This window comes from Equus przewalskii, chromosome 1 (assembly GCF_037783145.1).
Source record: "Equus przewalskii isolate Varuska chromosome 1, EquPr2, whole genome shotgun sequence".
Classification (NCBI taxonomy): Eukaryota; Metazoa; Chordata; class Mammalia; order Perissodactyla; family Equidae; genus Equus; species Equus przewalskii.
Genome location: NC_091831.1, coordinates 134,003,854 through 134,023,824, shown reverse-complemented (window position 1 = coordinate 134,023,824; position 19,971 = coordinate 134,003,854). Strand labels below are relative to the sequence as shown.

Sequence of the window (19,971 nt, the reverse complement as noted above, 5' to 3'; positions counted from 1 at the left end):
AGTACACACCAACAGATGTGGCATTTTTGAGCTTTGTTGGACCCTGATGAGTGGGTGTGTAAAACCTGTGGGTGTTATATAGACCTGAACCCACTAGTGCTGGGATTGCTTCATACACATTCTCTGTCCAGTTTGGGACCCATTGATGAAAACATCAGTGTCTGTTTGTTTTAGGAACGCCACCAACTACAACTACAGCTCCTAGAGCATGAAACGGAAATGTCAGGGGAAATAACTGATTCTGACAAGGAAAGGTAAGATGTAAAGCCCTTGATCTTGCATTGGATTTAGATGGGCACATGCTGTGTTTCTGTGGGCTCACTTAATCCTTGAATGTCTATTCATTTGGTTATCACTTTTTGTGCAGACTTATACATGCAAAACACTGGGCTGAGAGCTTCCAATGTGGAGCCAGTTTCCTCAGGAGCTTAGAGCCCCATCTTACAGCCCATGGCTGGTGGTTAGTGCCGTGGAACACATCAGAGACTGTCACCAGTGCAAAAGTTCAGTCTATAAATGTTCTCCATGACCTTCAACTCCACAGGATGCACCTTGTTGGTGAAAAAAGTCATCAACTGTGACTAATACCGTTGCTGTGGAAACTAATTTTAAAATGCCTTTCTTTGTTTCTAAACATTTGCCCAGTCAAACCTTGCCTTGTCCCCTGGCGGTGGAAAATGCAGGAGTAGTACATGGACTCTTCTAGAAATCAAAAGGCAGAAAGGCCATACACGACCCTCTAGTGAAGGAAAACAAGGTTGGGATGATTTGAGCATTTTGGGCAAGTTACCTAACGTCCCTGAGCTTCTTTGTTTATCCGTAAAATGGGAGTTCTTCTTTAAAGGGGGAGGGGGTCATGATGATCATAACAGTGCCCATCTCATCGGGTTGTTACTGTGAGGGAACTGTTGGGCGTGCTGCCTGCCACATAGGATGCGTTGCAAAAATACCTGTTTTCCTTTTTCTTTTTGCAACTTCAGAGCTTGCAACGAGTCTTCCCTAGTCTTTAACGTAGTGCTTCGGAGGGACCTGGCGGAGAGGGGAAGTGGTAAGCAGACCACCAGACCCTTCGTCCAGTGCTCCATTCCAGCAGCCCCAGCTGAAGAGCCCATCTGCTGGTTCCTTTGGTTTCTTTGAACCAAGCAAAGTCAGAGGATAATTTGTGCTGTTTTAAAACAAAAGTATGAAATGTTTTGCAATGGAGTTCACTCTGTTTATATGCAGAGATGGTCTTTAAACATTTCCCATTTTCCCTAGATAAGTGATTGTAGAACAGGTATAATTCCAAATTTCCCAGGACTCTGCCACTTCATTTCAGATATTTTGTTGTGTTACTAGACTCCTCTCTGTTCTCCTAATCAAGGTAATTTACTGGATGTTCCAATATTGCATTAACTCCCAAACAGAGAGCCTCTGTACCTCTAGCGGTACAGATTCTGTCTCAGTCCTTGGAAAGTGTAGTAACTGTCCTTAAACAGGGTAAAACCTGCAAATGGGAACTTGACAAAGAGTCCTCCATTTCTTCTACAGTGGGGTGGTCGATTGGCAGTTCCTCACCCAGCAAACACACAAAGGAAGAGGAGTCTTGGAATTCCCTTTCTTGTTCTTGGCCATGTTCCTTTCAAGCAGTGACTTTCTGTGCTAGTGGTGCTGCTTTGGTCTAAGACTCAGTTGCTCTTTCTTCTGTTTGCATTAGGTATCAGCAGCTGGAGGAGGCATCTGCCAGCCTCCGCGAACGGATCAGACACCTAGATGACATGGTGCATTGCCAGCAGAAGAAAGTCAAGCAGATGGTTGAGGAGGTAAGTCCTTGTAAGAGGTCATGGGCTGGGAATTGCTTCCTGTAGTGGGGGCCTTTCAACCCTAGAGCCAGATCCTATTCTCAGCCCAGTTTTCTGTGGCTCACTGTGAACTTGTTCAGGTTACTGCCATCTTGGCCAGAGGGGAATTTCCTCAGATCTCCCTGGTGATTATCCCTGTAAATGGGGGCCATCTCCAGATCAAAGAGTTACTCTTAAGAAAGCTAGGGAGTGCAGTTGATAAGCTCACCCACTTTCAGAGGGCTGCGATGCTCTACATGGGTACCTGCAGCGCTGGGACCAAAGGATGTGACAAGAAGAGTTTAAGTCAGCTCAGGTCTCTGCACTGCCCCCTGCTGAACCGCCTGCCTCTCTCCCTGCGGCCACTCTTGTCTTTTTTCCATTTCTGGGTGTGTCTCTTTCATCCTCCTTCCCTGTCTGTTCCTCTCTCTCTTTCCTCCTGCTTTCCTTCATTCTCTTCTCCATTCCTGTTTCTTCTTCATCTATTCTCTTTTCCACCATCCTTTCTCTCCTTAACTGTCTATGTAATGTGAAACCAAGTTATATGTTTACTATATGCTGGACATAGTTGACTATTGTGTTTTTCTAAATGAAAAAACAGGTAAGTTGAACATTTATATTTCTCTAAGAGGAAAACAATTTCTTGTAACTTGTGTTAATATCACCTGTCTTTCTTGGTGATGCTCTATAGAAGAAAGTCCTTGCTGTGGTACAGCTAATCACGTATTATTGTAATTTTTTCTTGCTCAATTGAAAAATCAGATAGAAAAAAGGACAATACTAACAGGGTTATAAGAATTCCCCAGGGTCTAATTCTTTGACTTTCAAAGAAAAGAAGAGATTTCAATTTATTTAAACATTTGGTTGGCAGTAGAAAAACTGGAAAAAAACAACAACCCCAAAACCATTTTCCTTGTATTAAGCACTATGCTGAAAAGTTATTTAGTTTATTAATGAATTATTAAAATGAAAAGTATATCTACTTCTAATAAATGATTCACACACATGAGACAAGTAGAAGATTAAAAGTATAGCCATTTATTAATCTCTACAATATTGGAGATATTACTGGAGTGAGGTTAAGGTGAGGGAATTGTGAGGATGGGAGGGACACTTTTTTTAATTGTGTGTAGGATAAACATTAGATAAAATGTGTTCCCCAAACAAGAAAGCCAATCCTACAGTGTTGAATCCTTTGATTGGCTCGTATGCAAGTCTTGGGGAGCAGTAGAAAAAAAGAACAGAGAGCAGAGGTTCAGATGAGGAAACCAGGCACACACCTTCACAGTCCCTTTGCACACCCAGCAGGAGCGCTGCCAGCAACAGTGATGGGTAGACCCTGCCTAACAGCAACAGTAGGTGGATGTCAGGAGTGTGTTTCCCAAGGAAAAGCATCATTTTGTCACAGCTGGCATCTTGGGGAACCATGGCTGTCAGATCATAGCTTTTCTGCTTCTGAATTTCACATAACGAAGTCTGGGCAAGGCTGTCCCTTATTCCCCGTGTGACTCCTTGACTGTGGAGCACTGCATTTCTCCCACCTTACGTAGGGTGGAGGTCTGGATTGTTTTCATATCCAATGTTAGAGAACCAGGAAACGGAACTCATATGGGTTGGATTTTGGTTCATTTTTATCTGTAAGGGTTTAATATTGGTACCAAAATTGGAGACGCTTTTTAAAAAGACTTTCAAAGAAGTTTAGGGTTCTCTGTTTTTTAACATACTCCTGGAATATAATGGGTATACCACTTTGAAGGGAGTGGGGGAATATCTACATATGAAAATAAGGAAGCATATAAGATCATTGTCCATGCCCTGCTTTTCTGCCTGTGACTTGCTGTCTCCCAAGGAAGCTTCTCTGAGTCCTGATGATGCGGTCTGGAAGACCCAGTCATTGGAACGAGGCGGAGCTTTAGGATGGTACCATCAGAGTGAGCACCACCTAGGGGCCGGCTGGGTTTCAACAGCAGATGGAGATTTAAAAAACAAAAGAGAGAGAGAGAGACTTTTTATTCTAAATTTAAACCACTATCTAGTTCAGGTGGTAGAAATTAGTGTGTTTGTCTAGTACACCATGTTAATTTATACAACAAAAGGATAGGTTAACATCTCAATTGCTGCAGCCATTTATGTGAATACCTTTTTTTTTTTAAGTTAGAAAGATGGAAAAGGGACATCGACCGATGAGCACGTTCAGAAGAGCAGGATCAGGTTGGAAAGGAGTTGAGACTCTGGTCGTTTGGGGAGTAGTTGAAGGACTTGGGGAAGAGACAGCCTAGGAGAGACGTGAGGGCTGAATTCACTTCTGAGAAAACAGTTATCGAGAAGAGAGATATCTTTTTGTGTTGTGCTTCGGTGCAAGGCCAGGCCAGAACCACTGGGTGGCACTTGCAAAGAGGCCAATTTCAGCTCTTCGTTCGACATAAAGAAACTGTTTCTAAAATTGGCTGCTCTGAGAAGCTGTTTAGCTCTTCATCGTGGGTGCCTTCCTTATGAGGTGAGAAGCTGAGATAGGAGCACCTTAAAGAAAGAATTCTCTGTTGTTTACTAGGTTGTGCCTGTTATTATGAGCTCAGCATTTTCGTTCCTTTGCATAACGAGCAAAGTCATAACTAAATCACTTCATATCATTTGGACCAAAGTTTGAAAAATCCAGGCTACTGAATTAGTCACTTGTGGAATCTCTGACTTTGGAAGAGAAGCATATTTTTATCTGTGAGCTCCAGCTACTCAGATACTGAGACAAATTTGACCCAGAAATAGAGGCAAGCTCTATGTGGAGCAGATGTAAGGGACAGTTTTCCTTCCCACCCGTGAAGTCTGGAAGCTCGTCAGTGCCATAGCTCCACTGTCACAGAGGGCGGGGATCCAGGCTCCATCCATTATTGGTGTCATTTTAGTCATAATGGCCATGAGGAAACTTAGATTATTAAAATGATGCGCTTCTTTTTTCAGCTCAAAACATCCAGGTGTTACTTAGAACTAAGATACAGAGCCATGCACTGGGGCTTTGGGGAGGAAAAAAAAAAAATCCAGGTATTATCACTGAGGTTCTTGGAATCCTTAAATGTTATGCAATATATTTCCTTCCACCTCAGTAAAATGTAATTTCTTAGTAATAATAAAGTGAATAAAAACTAACTGGCCTAGATTTTGCAGTCGTTAGCTCATTAATGACTTAACCTTCATCATGTGGGTTAGTACGTTCCAGTAAGGACTTGTGCACATAAGAAGAGGGCAGGATGGGCCCTTTTGAAATGAAAGATTAATATATATCTTATGGGGTCAAATTCATTGAGAAAAGACAACGCAAAGTGTCTTGTGTGAAGTGTGGGACCAAATAGCCCGACTAGGCTGGAGCTTTGACTGAATTAAGTCTGTTTCGTGGTGTGTGTCAGGGATTGGTTATCTCCCTCTCATTGCTAGTTCTTCTGACTGTTCTGGCTCTGACAAAAAATAAAAAACAAAACAAAACAAGCCCCACCTATGCCCCTTTTAGACTTTTAAGGGTTTGCCAGAAAATATAGAGGGACTGAAAAAAATTCCACTTGTGGGGAAATTCATTCATCCATCCATCCATTCACCAGATATCCACCAGCACTTTCTCTGTGCTGGCGGAGGGGGCGTGGGGGTCCACAGTGGGAGGTGGTCAGATAGGGTCTTGCCCTCGTGGACCTTGCCATCTGTTGTATCCTGAGTTCTAGAGTAATCTAGAACTAGTAGAATCTAGAGTAATCCCTCGGGCTTCATTCTTCTCGTGAAAAGTCTTGTTGGGATTAGGTCCTTGTCTCAAATGGGCTGCATTCTTTAGCTTGCTGTTCAAGGAGCCAGGACCTGGGAGGAGCACAAGGCTGGGAGGAACCAGAGCCCGGAGCAGTGAACAGGCTGACACATCTTTAAGTGTTATTTTCTCAGTCAGTAGTCGTCCACACCTCTTTCCCTGCCCTCATGGAGGTGTGGTCCCCTGCCAGCCTAGGCGGCTCTCCTGCCCAGGGGGAAGTTATCTGGAGGAAAAGACCAAATTCTTGTTTGCCCTCAAAAAAGGGTGGATTTACATTTTTGCCAATGAGCAATGATATAATTCAGCTGAATAAATAGTAGTTTAATAAGAATTTCTTTGCCTTTTCCCACGTCAACTGTAGGCATCCTTTCGTTTTCATTTCTTTCTTTGGATTTCCTGATGCTGTTTGTGATGGGTGGAGTGTTTCTTCCAATGGAAGGTGTCTGAAGGGGCTTCCTTTCAGCTGCAGAGGAGGCATTATTTCTGTAGACTTTTGCAGAAAGCAGTTGCACCCCCACCTCCTTCTATAATTTAGGTGTTTAATGAGTGCAAAGGTGCAAGGAATTGATTTTCATATTAGTGCTTATCCATGCAGGCTGTACATTAGAATCACTTGAGAAGCTTTAAAAAATGCCAGAACCTGGCAGATGGGGGTGGGAGGGAGGGACTGGGTATTGGGGTTTTATTTTCTTTTTGCTTGAAGAAGATTGTCCCTCAGCTAACATCTGTGCCAATCCTCCTCTATTTTATATGTGGGACACCACCACAGCATGGCTTGATGAGCTGTGTGTATGTCCGCGCCCGGGATCCAAACCCACAAACCCTGGGCTGCTGAAGCAGAGCACCTGAACTTAACCACTATGCCATGGGGCTGGCCCTTTTGGTTTGTTTTCAACCTCCACAGGATTCCAATATGCAGCCAGGATTGAGAACCAATGCTCTAGATTCTTAGAGCAGTGGCTTGGGTTTCCATGCTGGTTTATGCACCACATAATGATGTGTCCATCAACAATGGACTGCACATATCACGGTGGTCCCATAAGATTAGTACCATATAGCCCAATGTGTAGTAGGTTATACCTTCCAGACTTGTATAAGTGCACTCTGTGATGTTCACTTGAGGACCAAATCACCTAATGATGCATTTCTCACAATGTATCCCTGTCATGAAGCGACGCATAACTATAATGTATTTGGCCAGCCCCCCTCGGAAGCTGCCGTGCCTGAGGTGGAAAGCTAGTAGTAAACACAGGGTAGGAAGGGCTCAAGGGAGGAAAGCCAGGGAGACCAGTCACCAAGGACCAGGAGCACTGGCGTGCGAGGGCTGGTCCAAGAGTGGGACTGTGTGAAGGTCCTGTCGGGGGATCTTGCTAGCCCTGTCCGCACAGAGGATTCTGTGACAGCTCACTCGTAATAGCTCTGCTGGCCTGGTGTTATCCAGATAGTAAAAAACCTTCCAGAGGCTATCCAGATCCATCTGGAGAGAAGTTGTTAATAAGCTAGGTCGATGAGGCACACTGTTAAACAGGTATTAGAGACTTAAAGGGACAGAAGCCAACTCCAGTGGAAGCTGAGAACCTCCCACTAACAAAGAGAGCCAAAGTAGTTCTCAAAAATCCTCTTCCCCCTCGGCTTGTGTGTGCATGTCTGGCCTCATCCTGGTTTAAATTACTCACTTCTGTCTACACAGAGGACCTTACACTTGGCCTCACTGCACCTGTTTAGAAAGAGAAGAATGCAGTCCTTGTTGTAGTATGAACATGACCACTTCTCAAGAGCGAGACAAATTAGAACGTTTTTGCAGTTCCTGAGAAATGATTCTGAAAGTATTCAGTTATCATCCCTTAGATTTTTTGAGAGTGATGTGATTGTTATAAAGCAACAGTGTTTTTGGAGAGATAAAGTGGACCAGGGAGATTGGACGATGAGTAACTCTTCAGAGCGTTGAGGTTTGGGTTTCTGGCTCTCAAGCCAGTCAGCAAAGCAGGGCTTCCTGTCTCTTTTCTCAGGTCCCTGTAACTCACCTCCCTGGTTCCAAGATCTTGGAAAATGAAGGCTGAATCTGCATGCACCCCCTGCAGTTAGAGACCTAGGAGAATTGTGGTTGGAGACCTTTATGGGTATACAGTGAAAGGTGGCCTAGAAGATGGGGACAAGCATGGACTTTAGAAGCAGACAGACCTGCATTTACTAGATGTGGGACCTTCAAAAAGTTATTAGTTTTCTTATCTGTAAAGTGAGGTTAATAACAGTATCCACCAGAGAGGATTTTTTTAAGAGTTCAATGAGATGATGTATATAAAATACTTATAGCATATTAATTGGAACATAGGAACTACCCAATGAATACTAACTGCTATTATTATTACTGATGGATGGGTTCCTGCTGTGTATACCCAAAGTGAAGTTAGATAAATTAAAAGCAAAAGTAGCTGGGTTGATTTCTTGACCAGTACACAGGGCTGCCCTTCTCTCCTCTGGGATTCTTCAGGGCCAAATGGGATCTCCGAGTAAGCTTCTCTCTTCTCTTCTGTGCTCTGTGCTGTGTTCTAGCTTAGCCATCAGTCTAAGTATTTGAGTAGAATATTTATACACAAAGCAATTAAAAAAATTTAAATTCCCACCATCCCAAGAATCTTTTATTTTAAATGGACCAGCCATTTGTTAGCACACAATTTATTTTAAAACTATTGTATGATGTGCTGAAATGTACTAGACAAAAGTACATTTTTGCCAATGCCTTCTGTTTAGAGGATTCAGAGTAATCTCCATCACTGGTAATTAGCCAAGTGGGGGTAGGGGAAGTACTGAGCCCACAAGCCTAATCCACTCAATTGAACTGTTTCCAGATCATGTCACACGAACTCTTCTCCAGATTTAGTCTCCGGCTCGTTGGAAGATGATAAATGGTAGCCTGCTCTGGGTTGGAAGCGATCCCTTTTATTGTTCGCGATTAGAAGAACGCTTGTACTCTCTCTGCTGGGAAGAGGTGGCATGTATCTGTGATGAGCGGATGAACAAACAGGAGGGGCATGCTATTGAAAATAGGACCATGTAGGGCTCTCATTTGTGAAAACCCCCACATACCGTAACCTCAACCTGTCCAGACTCACATTGCGGAGTCACGAGAACTCAAAGCTCCACAGAGTATTTTTAGAAACTTGGGTTCCTAGACATCATAGAAGGAACTGCAATGAAAAATAGTACTAAAAAATCATTCAGAAAGTGCCAGGTGGAGGCTCATCTTAAGATCCTGGAAAATGGAGCCTTACTTATGGAAAAGCTGCCAAGGACACCTGCTAAGGAGATGGGACGTGGGCTTGAAGAACTCCAGTGCTCCAGGAAGGAAGTGCTCCCCACCAGATCACATCCCAGAAAATACAGAAGCAGCCAAGTGTCCATGTAGTTTGATTATATTTGTATGTGAGAGGCGGCCTTGAGGATGTCTTTTCTGAATGGAGATCAACAGCACTAGTCAACTTAGCCCTCTTCTTGTTCGTTTAAGAAAAGTTTGGTTTGCTTCCATCACCGTGGGCATTTTGCCTGAATAGACAGTTCAACTAACTTCGTGAGAAGGAGAAGTGTTATCTGATGAAAAGAGAAATATATTTGGCTGAAATTCACTGAAGTGAAATATGTTTCATGCATGCTTTATTTTTATGGAGGTCTTCTTGAGACAGCCACAGGTGCTAGCATCTCATCAAAACCTAACAGTGTTGCTGAAAACTGGTAGTAGTAGCAGCAGCAGCAGTGGTAGTCATAGTCAGTGGTGGTGGTAGCCTACGTAAGCTACTAGACTGGGCTAATGGAGGGAGTTCATCGGGGCTGGGTGTCCCTTAGTCGTTGGGTGGTTCTCCACTCCCACCGCCTCTCCATGGCAAAGAGGGCATGCGGATGCTTTCTTGTCAATAGTTGCATTTGGTTTTTCATTTAGACGTCTCCGCCCAGTTTAAGCATGTAGGCAGTGGATGGGAAAGGAGGCAGATGAATAATTTTTATATTAGTAATGAACTGTTAGTGCAGTTTACCTATGCTGGTGTTCTGTTTAAATGCAGATCCCTAGATACCCTGCTGGGTATCCAGACTTCCGCTAGGGAGATTTGAGTCACATTTGAGAATCGCTAATATAGATGTTGCTCTGGCATAGTGACCTACGCTGTTTCTAGGGGTACCTTTAGTGCCCTCGTGTTTTTGTAAGTCTCTGCTGGAAAAGTTAGTGGCACTTGTTCTAGTGGAAAAGATTGATTACGCAGCTTCAAAAAAATGAAATAATATGAAATGTAATGTAAGGGAATGTAATGACGTGTAGAGAAAGTGGGTCACCCATGTGAGCCTCTCTCCCAGGGCTGTGTGCTCTCCCCCTGCTCTTGGAGTTTCTTCTCTCTTTTGGGCTACAGACAGTAACTGGAGGCCAGCTAGACCTTGTTTTGTGAGGCGGAGAGTGAGTGAGGTGTGTAGGGTGTCTGCAGGACTCTGAGAGTGCCTCTGAAATTTGTCACCCTAGGTACCTCGGGCATGTCCCCTAGCGTGGCCCTGAGGCCTGGGCTAGTTGGTGATCTCCTTAGAAATGGGTCCCTTCCCTGACGGAAGCTCCCTCAACTTGGCCCTCCCTGCCTATGCTGGTGCCCCTCAATTCACCCTTTCCTGCCAGGACTGTGATAGAGTGTGAACTTGACTCATCGCATGTCAAACCTGAGTTAGGTGCTCCACTCCTGCCCCCTCCCCCCCAACTAGATTGTTATCCTCGGACTCTTAAGGCTACAGTTCTGTCTCGTGGCCCCTCCATGCCCCACCCGAAGGAGGTGCTCCTCAAAAGTTTAAGGCAGAATTTATTTATAGTAAATGAAAATGTTATTGTTTCGAATTCTGGTCTTTAACATTGTATTGTTCACTTCTTTATTTTAAAATCTTGGATACTTTATCTAAAATGTGAGGTTTTTAGAAGGTATCAGAAAGCTCATATGTATATAAGCCTTTATTTCTGTGCATTATAGAAATATTACGGGTTCATTGTGTGGCATGTACTGATTAATGTGCTCATGATACAAATGATCCTTTCAAGGGGGAAGATCTTTTCTTTGTAAATGTCATTGAACTACTTTCTCTTTGTTGAGACTGTTTCTCTTTGGGGCTGAAATATTTCTCAGAGACCTGGGTGCCCACGTTCTGCCCGTAGAGAGTATGTGAGGCTGTGCTCCTGTTTCTGGGAACTACCTGCTGTGGACTGTTTCTCACATTTCAGGGCTATGCCTGTAGACCTCACATTCCCACTGTAACCCTCTGTGGAGGTATTATCAGCACAATTTTTTAAGCACAGGAAACTGAGATGTAGAGTCTTAAAAAATGGGTAGCCTGCAGTCTCTCAGTAAATGATGGTGATGCAGGGTCCACACCTCAATCTTTGACTCCAAAGCCATCGTTCATTTGCTGCTTTTTTTTTTAATTGGAAAAAAATTTTAAATATGGAAAATTATACAGAATGATAAAAACAAAAACCCATGTACTTTCCTCTAGAATTGACAAATGTTAACATTTTGGCATATTTCAGATTTTTTTCTAAATAAAAGAAAACATTACAGGCAAAGAAGAGGTTCTCTTTTTACTCTTCTCCAGTTCTGATCTTTTTTCTTCTTCCCCTCTCTCTCCCCGTTCAGAGGCAATTTGGTCTGTATCCAGGCCATGTTTCTGTGCTCTTATGCATACACGTGTATCTATTATCAGTATGTAGCTTTGTTTATGTATTTAAAATGTATGTAAATTTTTGTTTATAATAGATAAATAAGCAGATTTTATCGTGTATAGTTTACAACTCTTCTCCCCAATTTTGTTTTTGATGTTGTTACATAAATATCTAAATTATTTCATTTTAATGGCTGTCTACTATTCCACTATATGAATATATTTTAATGTATCCTATTGATAGACATTTAGCTTGTTTCCAAGTTTTTATTCTTTTACAAATGATGCCAAACATGTCTCTGTGCTTCTCTAGCTATGGAATATACTTAGGGAGGAATTGCTTGGGCCTGGGTTGGCACAATTTCACATGTCCTAGATGTTGCTGCCCAATTGGTCTCCAAGGTGTGGACGTGCTTCCACCTGTCACATATGGAGGGTAGATTTCTCCACATCCTCACCACCTCTTGGCATTGTTGGACTATCATTTTAGCCAGTTGTGAAACAGTGTCCCTTTGTTTTAATTTTAATTTGCATCAGTCTGATTGCTACTCATAATGGCTGAGGTTGAGCATCTTTTCCTAAGCTTACTCACCATGCAGGCTTCCACCCTCATGAATTGGCTGTTCACGTCTATTGTTCATTTTCTGCTTGGTTGTTTTTCATTTTTTTCTGCTGACTTGTGGGGACTCTGTATACTATCAATATCCATCATTTATCAAAAAATATTTGGGTGCCATTATCTTCTCTCGGTCAATGGTGTTTGTTTGTTTGTTTGTGGTATTTTGTATAAGAGACAAGTTTTTCATTTTTGGCATAACGTTATCAGTCTTTTTGTGCTGTGTTATGTGTCTTGTTTGTCTGTCATAGGGATATTTTTTGTGATAGCTTTAGAGTTGTGTTTTTCATCTTCAGATCTTTAATTATAACCCCACACTTGCACCCTCCATCCTCTCCCTAGCTCTGTTTGTCTCCCCAGCACTTATCGTTTTGTAATAGGTCCTACACTTCACTTCTCTGTTTTGCTTATTTCCTTGTTGTCTTTTTTCCTCCACTAGCATGTAAGCTCCACGAGGGCAGTTGTTTTGTCTACTTTGTTCATGGCTGTACCCCTAACGCCTGGAATAGTCACTGGCATATAGTAGGTGTTCAATAAATATTTGCTGAACAAATAATCATCCATGTGGAATTCATTTTTTGTGTATATGGTATGAATAGGGCTCCACCTTTCTTGGGGGGTGGGCGGCTCATGGAAGGCTTGTTTTTCTAACAGCATTTATTGAATAGTCTGTCCTTGCCCCACTGATTTTTTCATGCCACCTTTATCAGGCTGGAGTTTTTTCCCTTGTGTCACTGTCTTTAAATATTCCTGTTGTCCTGCCCCTGTGCTGAAGTCTGCAGGAAACCCATACCTCACACATAGGAGTGGGAATGGGGGTGATGAGAAACCAGGTCCAACTTATAGGGAGCTCTTCTCTGATGGATCAGTCAGTGAACATTTAAGAAGGACATTTTGTGAACCAAGTGCAAGAATGAACGTGAGTTCCTGACCTCAGAGAACTTTCTGGTTGACATTAAAACTTATTAGAACTCAAGGCAGAATATGAGTGTTCAGCAGGGCATGACTGTGTGCTGGGGACACAGAAGCTGGAGAACCTGGTGGTTAAGCTCGTAGGTTTCAAGTAAGTTAAATCTGGCTTTGCATCCTGCCTCTGCTCCTGACTGGGGTTTATATCTTGAGCAAGTTACTTATCCTCTCTAACATTCAGCCTCCTTGTCAACAAAATGGGAATGATGATAATAGTACCTGCTTCGAAGGTTGTCATAGGAATTGACTGATAACTGATATAGTGAATTCATGCTAAAGGCTTAGCACAGTGCCCGTAAATGTCCACTAATTCTGGTGTGGGTGCAGAGTCTTTAGAGAGGAGGTGATATGTGACCAGGTCTTGCAGGATGGGTTGGATTTTTCTAGGCAGAGATTGAATGGGTGGAAAAGGATATGCCAGACAAGATACAGAATAAACAAAAAACAAAAACCTGGAGACCAGAAAGTAGAGGGTGAGTTGAGGGAGCATTAATCAAGTTTGACCGGATTGCAGGAGGGAGTGGTGATGAAGAGGCTGGAAATGTAGGTTGAGACCGATTGTGGTGGGTTATCAGCAACAAGCCAAGAAAATGTCCTTTATTACTCTGCTCCAAATTCCTCAATGGCTCCCATTGCCTGATCAGATCTGAGCCCCAGAGTGATGCCTCTGAACAGGGTGTGCTGGGCAAATAGGAGGGGAAAGGGGAGGAATGGCGTCTAGGAGGCTCCCAGGAGAGCCCTGGCCCATGCAGGGGAGGGTTCATATTCTGGGGCACTTGAACTTTGGGAACTTTTTTTTTTTTTGCTCAAGAAGATTCGCTCTGACCTAACATCTGTTGCCAATAGTCCTCTTTTTGCTTGAGGAAGATTTGCCCTGGCATCTGTGCCAATCTTCCTTTGTTTTGTATGTGGGTCGCCGCCACAGCATGGCCACCAATGAGTGGTGTAGGTTCACGCCTGGGAACTGAACCCAGGCCGCCAAAGCAGAGCACGCCGAACTTAACCACTAGGCCACAGGGCTGCCCCAGGAACATTATTTATTTATTTATTTATTTTTATTAAGTTAATGATAGGTTACAATCTTGTGAAATTTTAGCTGTACATTATTGTTTGTCAGTCGTGTTGTAGGAGCACCACTTCACCCTTGGTGCCCACCCCCCACCCCACCTTTCCCCTGGTAGCCACTAATCTGTTCTCTTTGTCTACATGTTTAAATTCCTCATATGAGTGGAGTCATACAGAGATTGTCCTTTTCTATCTGGCTCATTTCACTTAGCATGATTCCCTCAAGGTCCATCCACGTTGTTGCACATGGGACGATTTTGTTCTTTTTTATGGCTGACTAGTATTACATTGTATATGTATACCACATCTTCTTTATCCAATTGTCTGTTGATGGGCACTTAGGTTGCTTCCACGCCCAGGAACATTTTTTAAAATACCAGCTCTGTGCCTGTTGTGGAGCAGGGTTCTTCCATTACATCATCTCATTACGAGTCTGAAAGAATTCCCTCCCTAGACATTCCTGTTCAGTGTGTGGCGTTTGGGCCCTGATACTGCATCCATCAGGGGAAGCACGGGATAGAGAGCCTTAGAGCATCCTCTTCTCCACATCTCCATTCCACCTTCCTCCTCTCAAGTCGCAGAGGAGAAAAGAACAGGCCAAAGACTTAGAGCCCCAGCAAATCCTTTGTAAAAGAAGATATCACCTGCCGACGTTCTTTCCAGCCTTGCCTAACCCCCCCTGCCCCCCCCCCACCCCCGCAGCATTGCAGTGATGGCTTGTCATCACAGGGAGGATGGAGGCAAACCTCTGATCATCAGTGTGGTGAATGGAAGAGCCTGTGCCTTGACATCAGAGAGATGGGGGTTTAGATCTCAGGCCTGCCAGCATCGAGCTCTGGGGTGGCCAACTGTCCTGGTTTGCCTGTGGATGAGAAGGTTCTTGGCACATGAGACTGCCAGTGCTAAAACCTGGAAAGTCCCAGGCAATCTGGGATGAGTTGGTCACCCTCTTTAGCCCAGTGGTCTGAACCTTTCCCTTGCCCCATCAGCAGTTGCAGGTGCATCCTATTGCAGGGGGTACCAGATATCACTCTGCCTGCTCCCTTTATTGCACTCACTTGTGCATTTCTTGCTCCATTTACTGGCTGCTTTCCTCACCAGGAGGTTTGTTCCCTGAAGGTGGAGACCAGGTCTTCCTAGCTCACTGCTGTGCTCCCAGCTTCTCACACTGGGCCTGATACAGAGGTGATCACAGGTGATGGCTGAGGGAATGAATGGACAATGAAACTCTAGGAACCTCAGTTTCCTCCTCTATGGGGCTAAGCACCCTTAGGGTTGTTTCTCAGAATAGTGAGCTGACCCAGCAAAAGCCCTGGTACCCAGTGTACCCTCTTTCTTCCTTCCCAGTGGATGCATGCAGATTGGAAAGCCAGATCATTCATCCTTTCCTGATGTTTCTATAGCCTGGTCACTTTTAGGCATCCAGGAAAATCAGGGTGCTATTCCTCTCCTTAAAGAGAAGTTAGGTTATCTTTAATATAAGATAGAAATTGAACCGAATTAGATTATTTTACCTCAGAAGCCAGTTTCAACTCATCCTTTTGAATGCTATGGTTCTATTATTATATATTACTTCAAACTTAATAGAAAAAAATTGATTAAAATATGTGCCCTGTTCATATCTAGCCTGGCTGAATGCCACAAGACACATTAATTGAAAATGAATTTCTACAAACCCAATCAAGCCTCATGAAGATGAAAAATGTACCTTTTTTCTCCATTCCTTCATTGATTTTTCATTTTCCCCACTCAGAGCTTCATTTAGCAATTTTTCAGGTTCGTTTTGTTGTGGCCTTAATTCATTCCCTTCACTCCCCCTAAAATGAGATAATGTTCCATTTTCCTTGTCCTTTTGAAACTGTTCTTTCATACTGCATCAGGGCAGGGCAGAATCTGAGCTAGTCATACCTCCCTATGCGTTATTGTTTTTTAGGAAAAGAGAGTAACTTTATTGTTTTTTAAATTCTTACTGTGGTGGTTTTTATCAAGGAGAATGCACTTTAAAAATACAACAACTATGAAATTACAGTGCTACAAGACTTCTAAAATAGAATTAAGAGAAGCTGTAGTAAAAGTAAAGAAGCTTTTCCGATGAAGAGTGTAAAACCTCGATTATTCTCATTTTTCATGGTGGGGCATATGAGGATCAAGCAGGATTCCTATTTTATTGAGGGAAGTGGAGACCACTATGAGCCATATCATAGAGGAAACAAGAGGGTGGATTGCAAACAAGGCCCTGTCAGGACAGGAGGAGGCAAAGGGAGAAGGCAACTAAAGCCCTGAGTGAGTTGCAGAAGGTTCTTGCCTCTCCTGTTCTATTCCTGCCCCGTTCGGTTCACGGATTCACTAGATCTCTAGGGGTTTTGAAAACAGTAATGGGGATCTTCAAGCTATTTTCTGTGAAATTTTCAAATAATCTCACAGCATAAATTTCCCCTGAGAAGTCTGCAGGGGCTCTCGCTGAAGTATCCCATTGCTTTACTTGGACCTAGAAGTCGTAATCCCGCTTATCTCATTTTGATTAGAAGCTTTGGTTGGCAGTTATTCATCTTTGATGCGTTTTTCCATTGAGAAAATGAATTATTTCTTCATAAATGCAGTTTAAAGTCGAAAGTCTTAAATGAGGGCCCATGGGAAGAGGGAACAAAGTGGAGGTGTTGGTGACAGAGGTTGGGAAACTTTATTTATTAATGTGTGGTCGAGTTAAGTGTTACACACACACGCACACACACACAGCCCTCACACCCTGATTTTGAATAAATGTGCCTGTGGGCCTTAATTGATTATTCCAAAAGTTAGAATGAAAAAAAAAACAAATTTCAAGGAAAATAAACAATAATATCATAAACTTAAACAGTTTGGATTAAAAAAATCAAATTCCCTTTCCCTTATGAGATTTTAAACAATTTGATTAAATGTGACATCAGTTTTAACATACTTTCTAGTATCATGCTCTGTTTCAGTGCGTTTCCTGTTTTATGTAAGGCATTTTTCAGATGCATATATATTATCATTTTCCAGCTGGTAAAGCTAAACAGCTCAAAGCACGATTTCTTAAAAACACCATATCAAGTGCTGTCTGATATTTAATATTTATTTGCTGCTGCATTTTTTATATTCATTAATTTCTCATCACATCCCCAACCTCAGTATTGAATTGTTTCATGAGTCTTGCACAACTGGGTACTATTCACAAATTCTAATTATAGAGCTCTATCATATTCTGACATTTCACACAAAATGACCCGTGTCCTACATGTCTGTCACTAATGGAAAAAAATTCCAGGCAGCTGAGAAGACTTGCAACCTGTGGGGTTGCTCTGAATCCCTAACAGGACCTTACTAAAATTTTGTACAATTTCATTTTGGTTTAGTTGACATACAAGCTCTTTTTGAAAGGAATTGGGAGGAATCCTTTCACTATGGCAATCTGTTTCCAAAGCAGTTTATAAAAATGTGCAGATTGACAAGGGTGATTTCATCTCCTAAGAGAACTGCTCTTTTATGTAAGACAGTTGATACACTGAACATTTGTTCCCTGTGGGTGTGCTGTCTAGTGCAAGGGAAAGATGTAAACAAAGGATGCTAATGGCAGTGCTGTGTCCTAACAGGGGTTTGCTCAAAGGGCTGAGGTAGAACAGAGGAGGGAGACGCAAAGCCAGCCTGGAGGACTTGGAAGAGCTGGTCTGGGAGGTGACTATTGAGTACTTTGTGACAGCAGGGGATTTCCTGCTGGAGAAGGGGATGGAGGGTGGGAAAGCATGCCCAGTGGAGGCACCAGCCTGTGCAAAAACCTGAAGGCAGGACCATTGTATGTCCACGGAGTGCCTACTGGATGGGGTGGCTTAGATATAGGTTTCATTGTGGGACAGGACAGGCCTGAAGGGAAACTGAGGAGATAGAATGGGACCACAGCAGAAGGGCCTCACATCCGTGCTAGAGAGTTTGAACATTAGAAGCTTGAGAGGGTTAAGTAAGAGAGTGATATATTCAGCATCTCTGGGGGTTAGGGCCTATAAATCTGTATTTTGTAAAAGCGCCCTGCAGCTGATTCCAGGATGTGGCTATGGTTTAAGAGGGATTGCTTAGCATAAACCACCTGTGCAGGTAACTCAATTGTGGCTAACGTGAAGAAAAGCCATTATCGGTTCTAAGAAACTAGAAGACTTTCCCCTTAGATATCAATCTGGCCTATAGTCTCAGAGACCTAATATCCTGCATGATCAATTTGGCTGCAAGACATATATTCAGGTTGAATTACAAAGAACCATGCTAATCAAGACAAAAATAAGAAAAAATTCTGTTAACATCAGTTAAAAGGTTCCAGATTTTACCAAGATGGGTTTCTTCCCTTTGTTCTCTAAGGGGGTCTACTATTTGATATTTAAATTGAACTGTTGCAACAAGATTATGTTCTTGTATAGATAAATTAGATGAGGTCTGGGAAATGAGCGCTTCTCATTTCTTCATGCCCTGACTTGAGCCTGGGTTATTTCCATCACCTGGTGACAGCTAGACCTAATTGCAGCTTCTTGAAGAGCACATGAACCTCTTGAAGGTCAAATTTACAAAGTTAAATGTGTCAAAAAGTGAGAGCAAGGGGGCCAAATGGCTTTCACTTGCATACCAGCTGCATAGTACCCTGGATTTTGGGGTGGCCCCCAATTTTGGGAGGTCTTATGGGGGACACAAAGTGTTTATCAAGTCCACTTTGGTTCCTCTGGGCCTCCGAGTCTGTTCCAGACAGTTTTGGCCCTGAAGTCTAAGGGATCATTGTAAAGAGATGGATGGATGGATTCGTTGGTTCATTCGTTCGTTGTCTGAGAATGTAAACATGACCTAGATCTTTGCTCTCAAGGAGCTCACAGTCTAGGGAGGGAGAAATACCAGTAATAACATAGTAATAGCTAATTTTTGAGTGTTTATCATGTGCTAGATGCTATAGAGATAGTATTTCAAGGCTCTTTGAAGTTCGCAGTCAGAAATAACACCATTTTCTACACTAATATGTGATTTAGCAATTATGAAAAGAGAACCAAAAACTTGGGCATCAGATATTGCCTAGAATGTTATCAAACCCAGAAGCATGCACGTCTGCTTGTTTTAGAAACTGGTGCCTTGCTTGGGAGAAGGCATGGCATGTGCTCCCGGAGCAGACCCCAGGGGAGAGTAAGTTGGGATTCAAAGTTGGCACACCTTGTACGGCATGAGGGGCCAGCCACACACTGCCTGCCAGCCTCTACATCCCTTTGTCTCTAATCTAACAGGTCAACCCTGGCCACAGAATATGCTGTGCAGGACGCTTCTGTAAGAAAGGCTCAAGGATGAAAGCAGATGTGCGTGCACAGTGTTCATTTAGCGCAGATGGCACAATTGCTTCCTGAAGTATCAGTTGCTGAAAAAAACAAGCCTTGCCGTCAGAAGCTTCAGCACCCCCAAATCCCTCCCATAGCCCACTCTTTCTCCCCAGAACAAGGGACCCCTTTTCTCTAGCATCAGCCCTCTGCCTTCTAGAACTTCCAGAGTTCTTTTCCCCTCAGCTCTCTCTCTGGGTGATTTCTCTGCCTTGTCTTATTTCTCTTTTTAAACTAAAACCGACGGAGGAAGATCAGCAGAATCCTCTCGCTATCTTCCTATGAGCTGTTCCTCAAGATGTTCTTAAACTGCATTTCTTGCTTCCCTTGACTCACAGCCTGATTACTTCAGATATAGCGAAAGTGGTATATCTGAAGTCCCTTTTTGTGTTACTTGATTAAATATTACCCCTGACCTTCTTGGAACATTTTAGTTAATTTCACTACCCATTTTTCCTATCATTTAAAGATTTTAAAAGTCAGTTTTGAAAAATCTTAATACTATAGAAAGGAATGAAAAAGGAACATGATGAGGGTGATTTTTGAAAATTATTCCTACAAAAAATTGAAGGGAACTTACACAAAACAAACTTGTTTTTGCTCATAATCATACTCCAACCCCAGAACTATTTCATTTATCTAACTTCTCTTCCAGCTTTTACCTTCAATCCTTGTAAACTTTTTTCT

At 42.8% G+C, this 19,971-nt stretch overlaps 1 protein-coding gene across 4 annotated transcripts in view; it reads left to right on the top strand.

The window, feature by feature from the left end:
* Nucleotides 1-19,971, top strand: part of MYZAP (myocardial zonula adherens protein) — a 101,687-nt gene that overhangs the window by 56,181 nt on the left and 25,535 nt on the right. For 3 of the 4 annotated variants that reach the window (XM_070579082.1, XM_008529089.2, XM_008529090.2), the window contains 2 exons: nt 175-254; nt 1,697-1,802. In XM_070579082.1, coding sequence (XP_070435183.1) covers nt 175-254; nt 1,697-1,802 — 186 coding nt within the window. Of the gene's footprint in view, nt 1-174; nt 255-1,696; nt 1,803-8,450; nt 12,453-19,971 lie in introns of those variants that run through there. The other variant, XM_008529091.2, reaches the window with a different exon arrangement.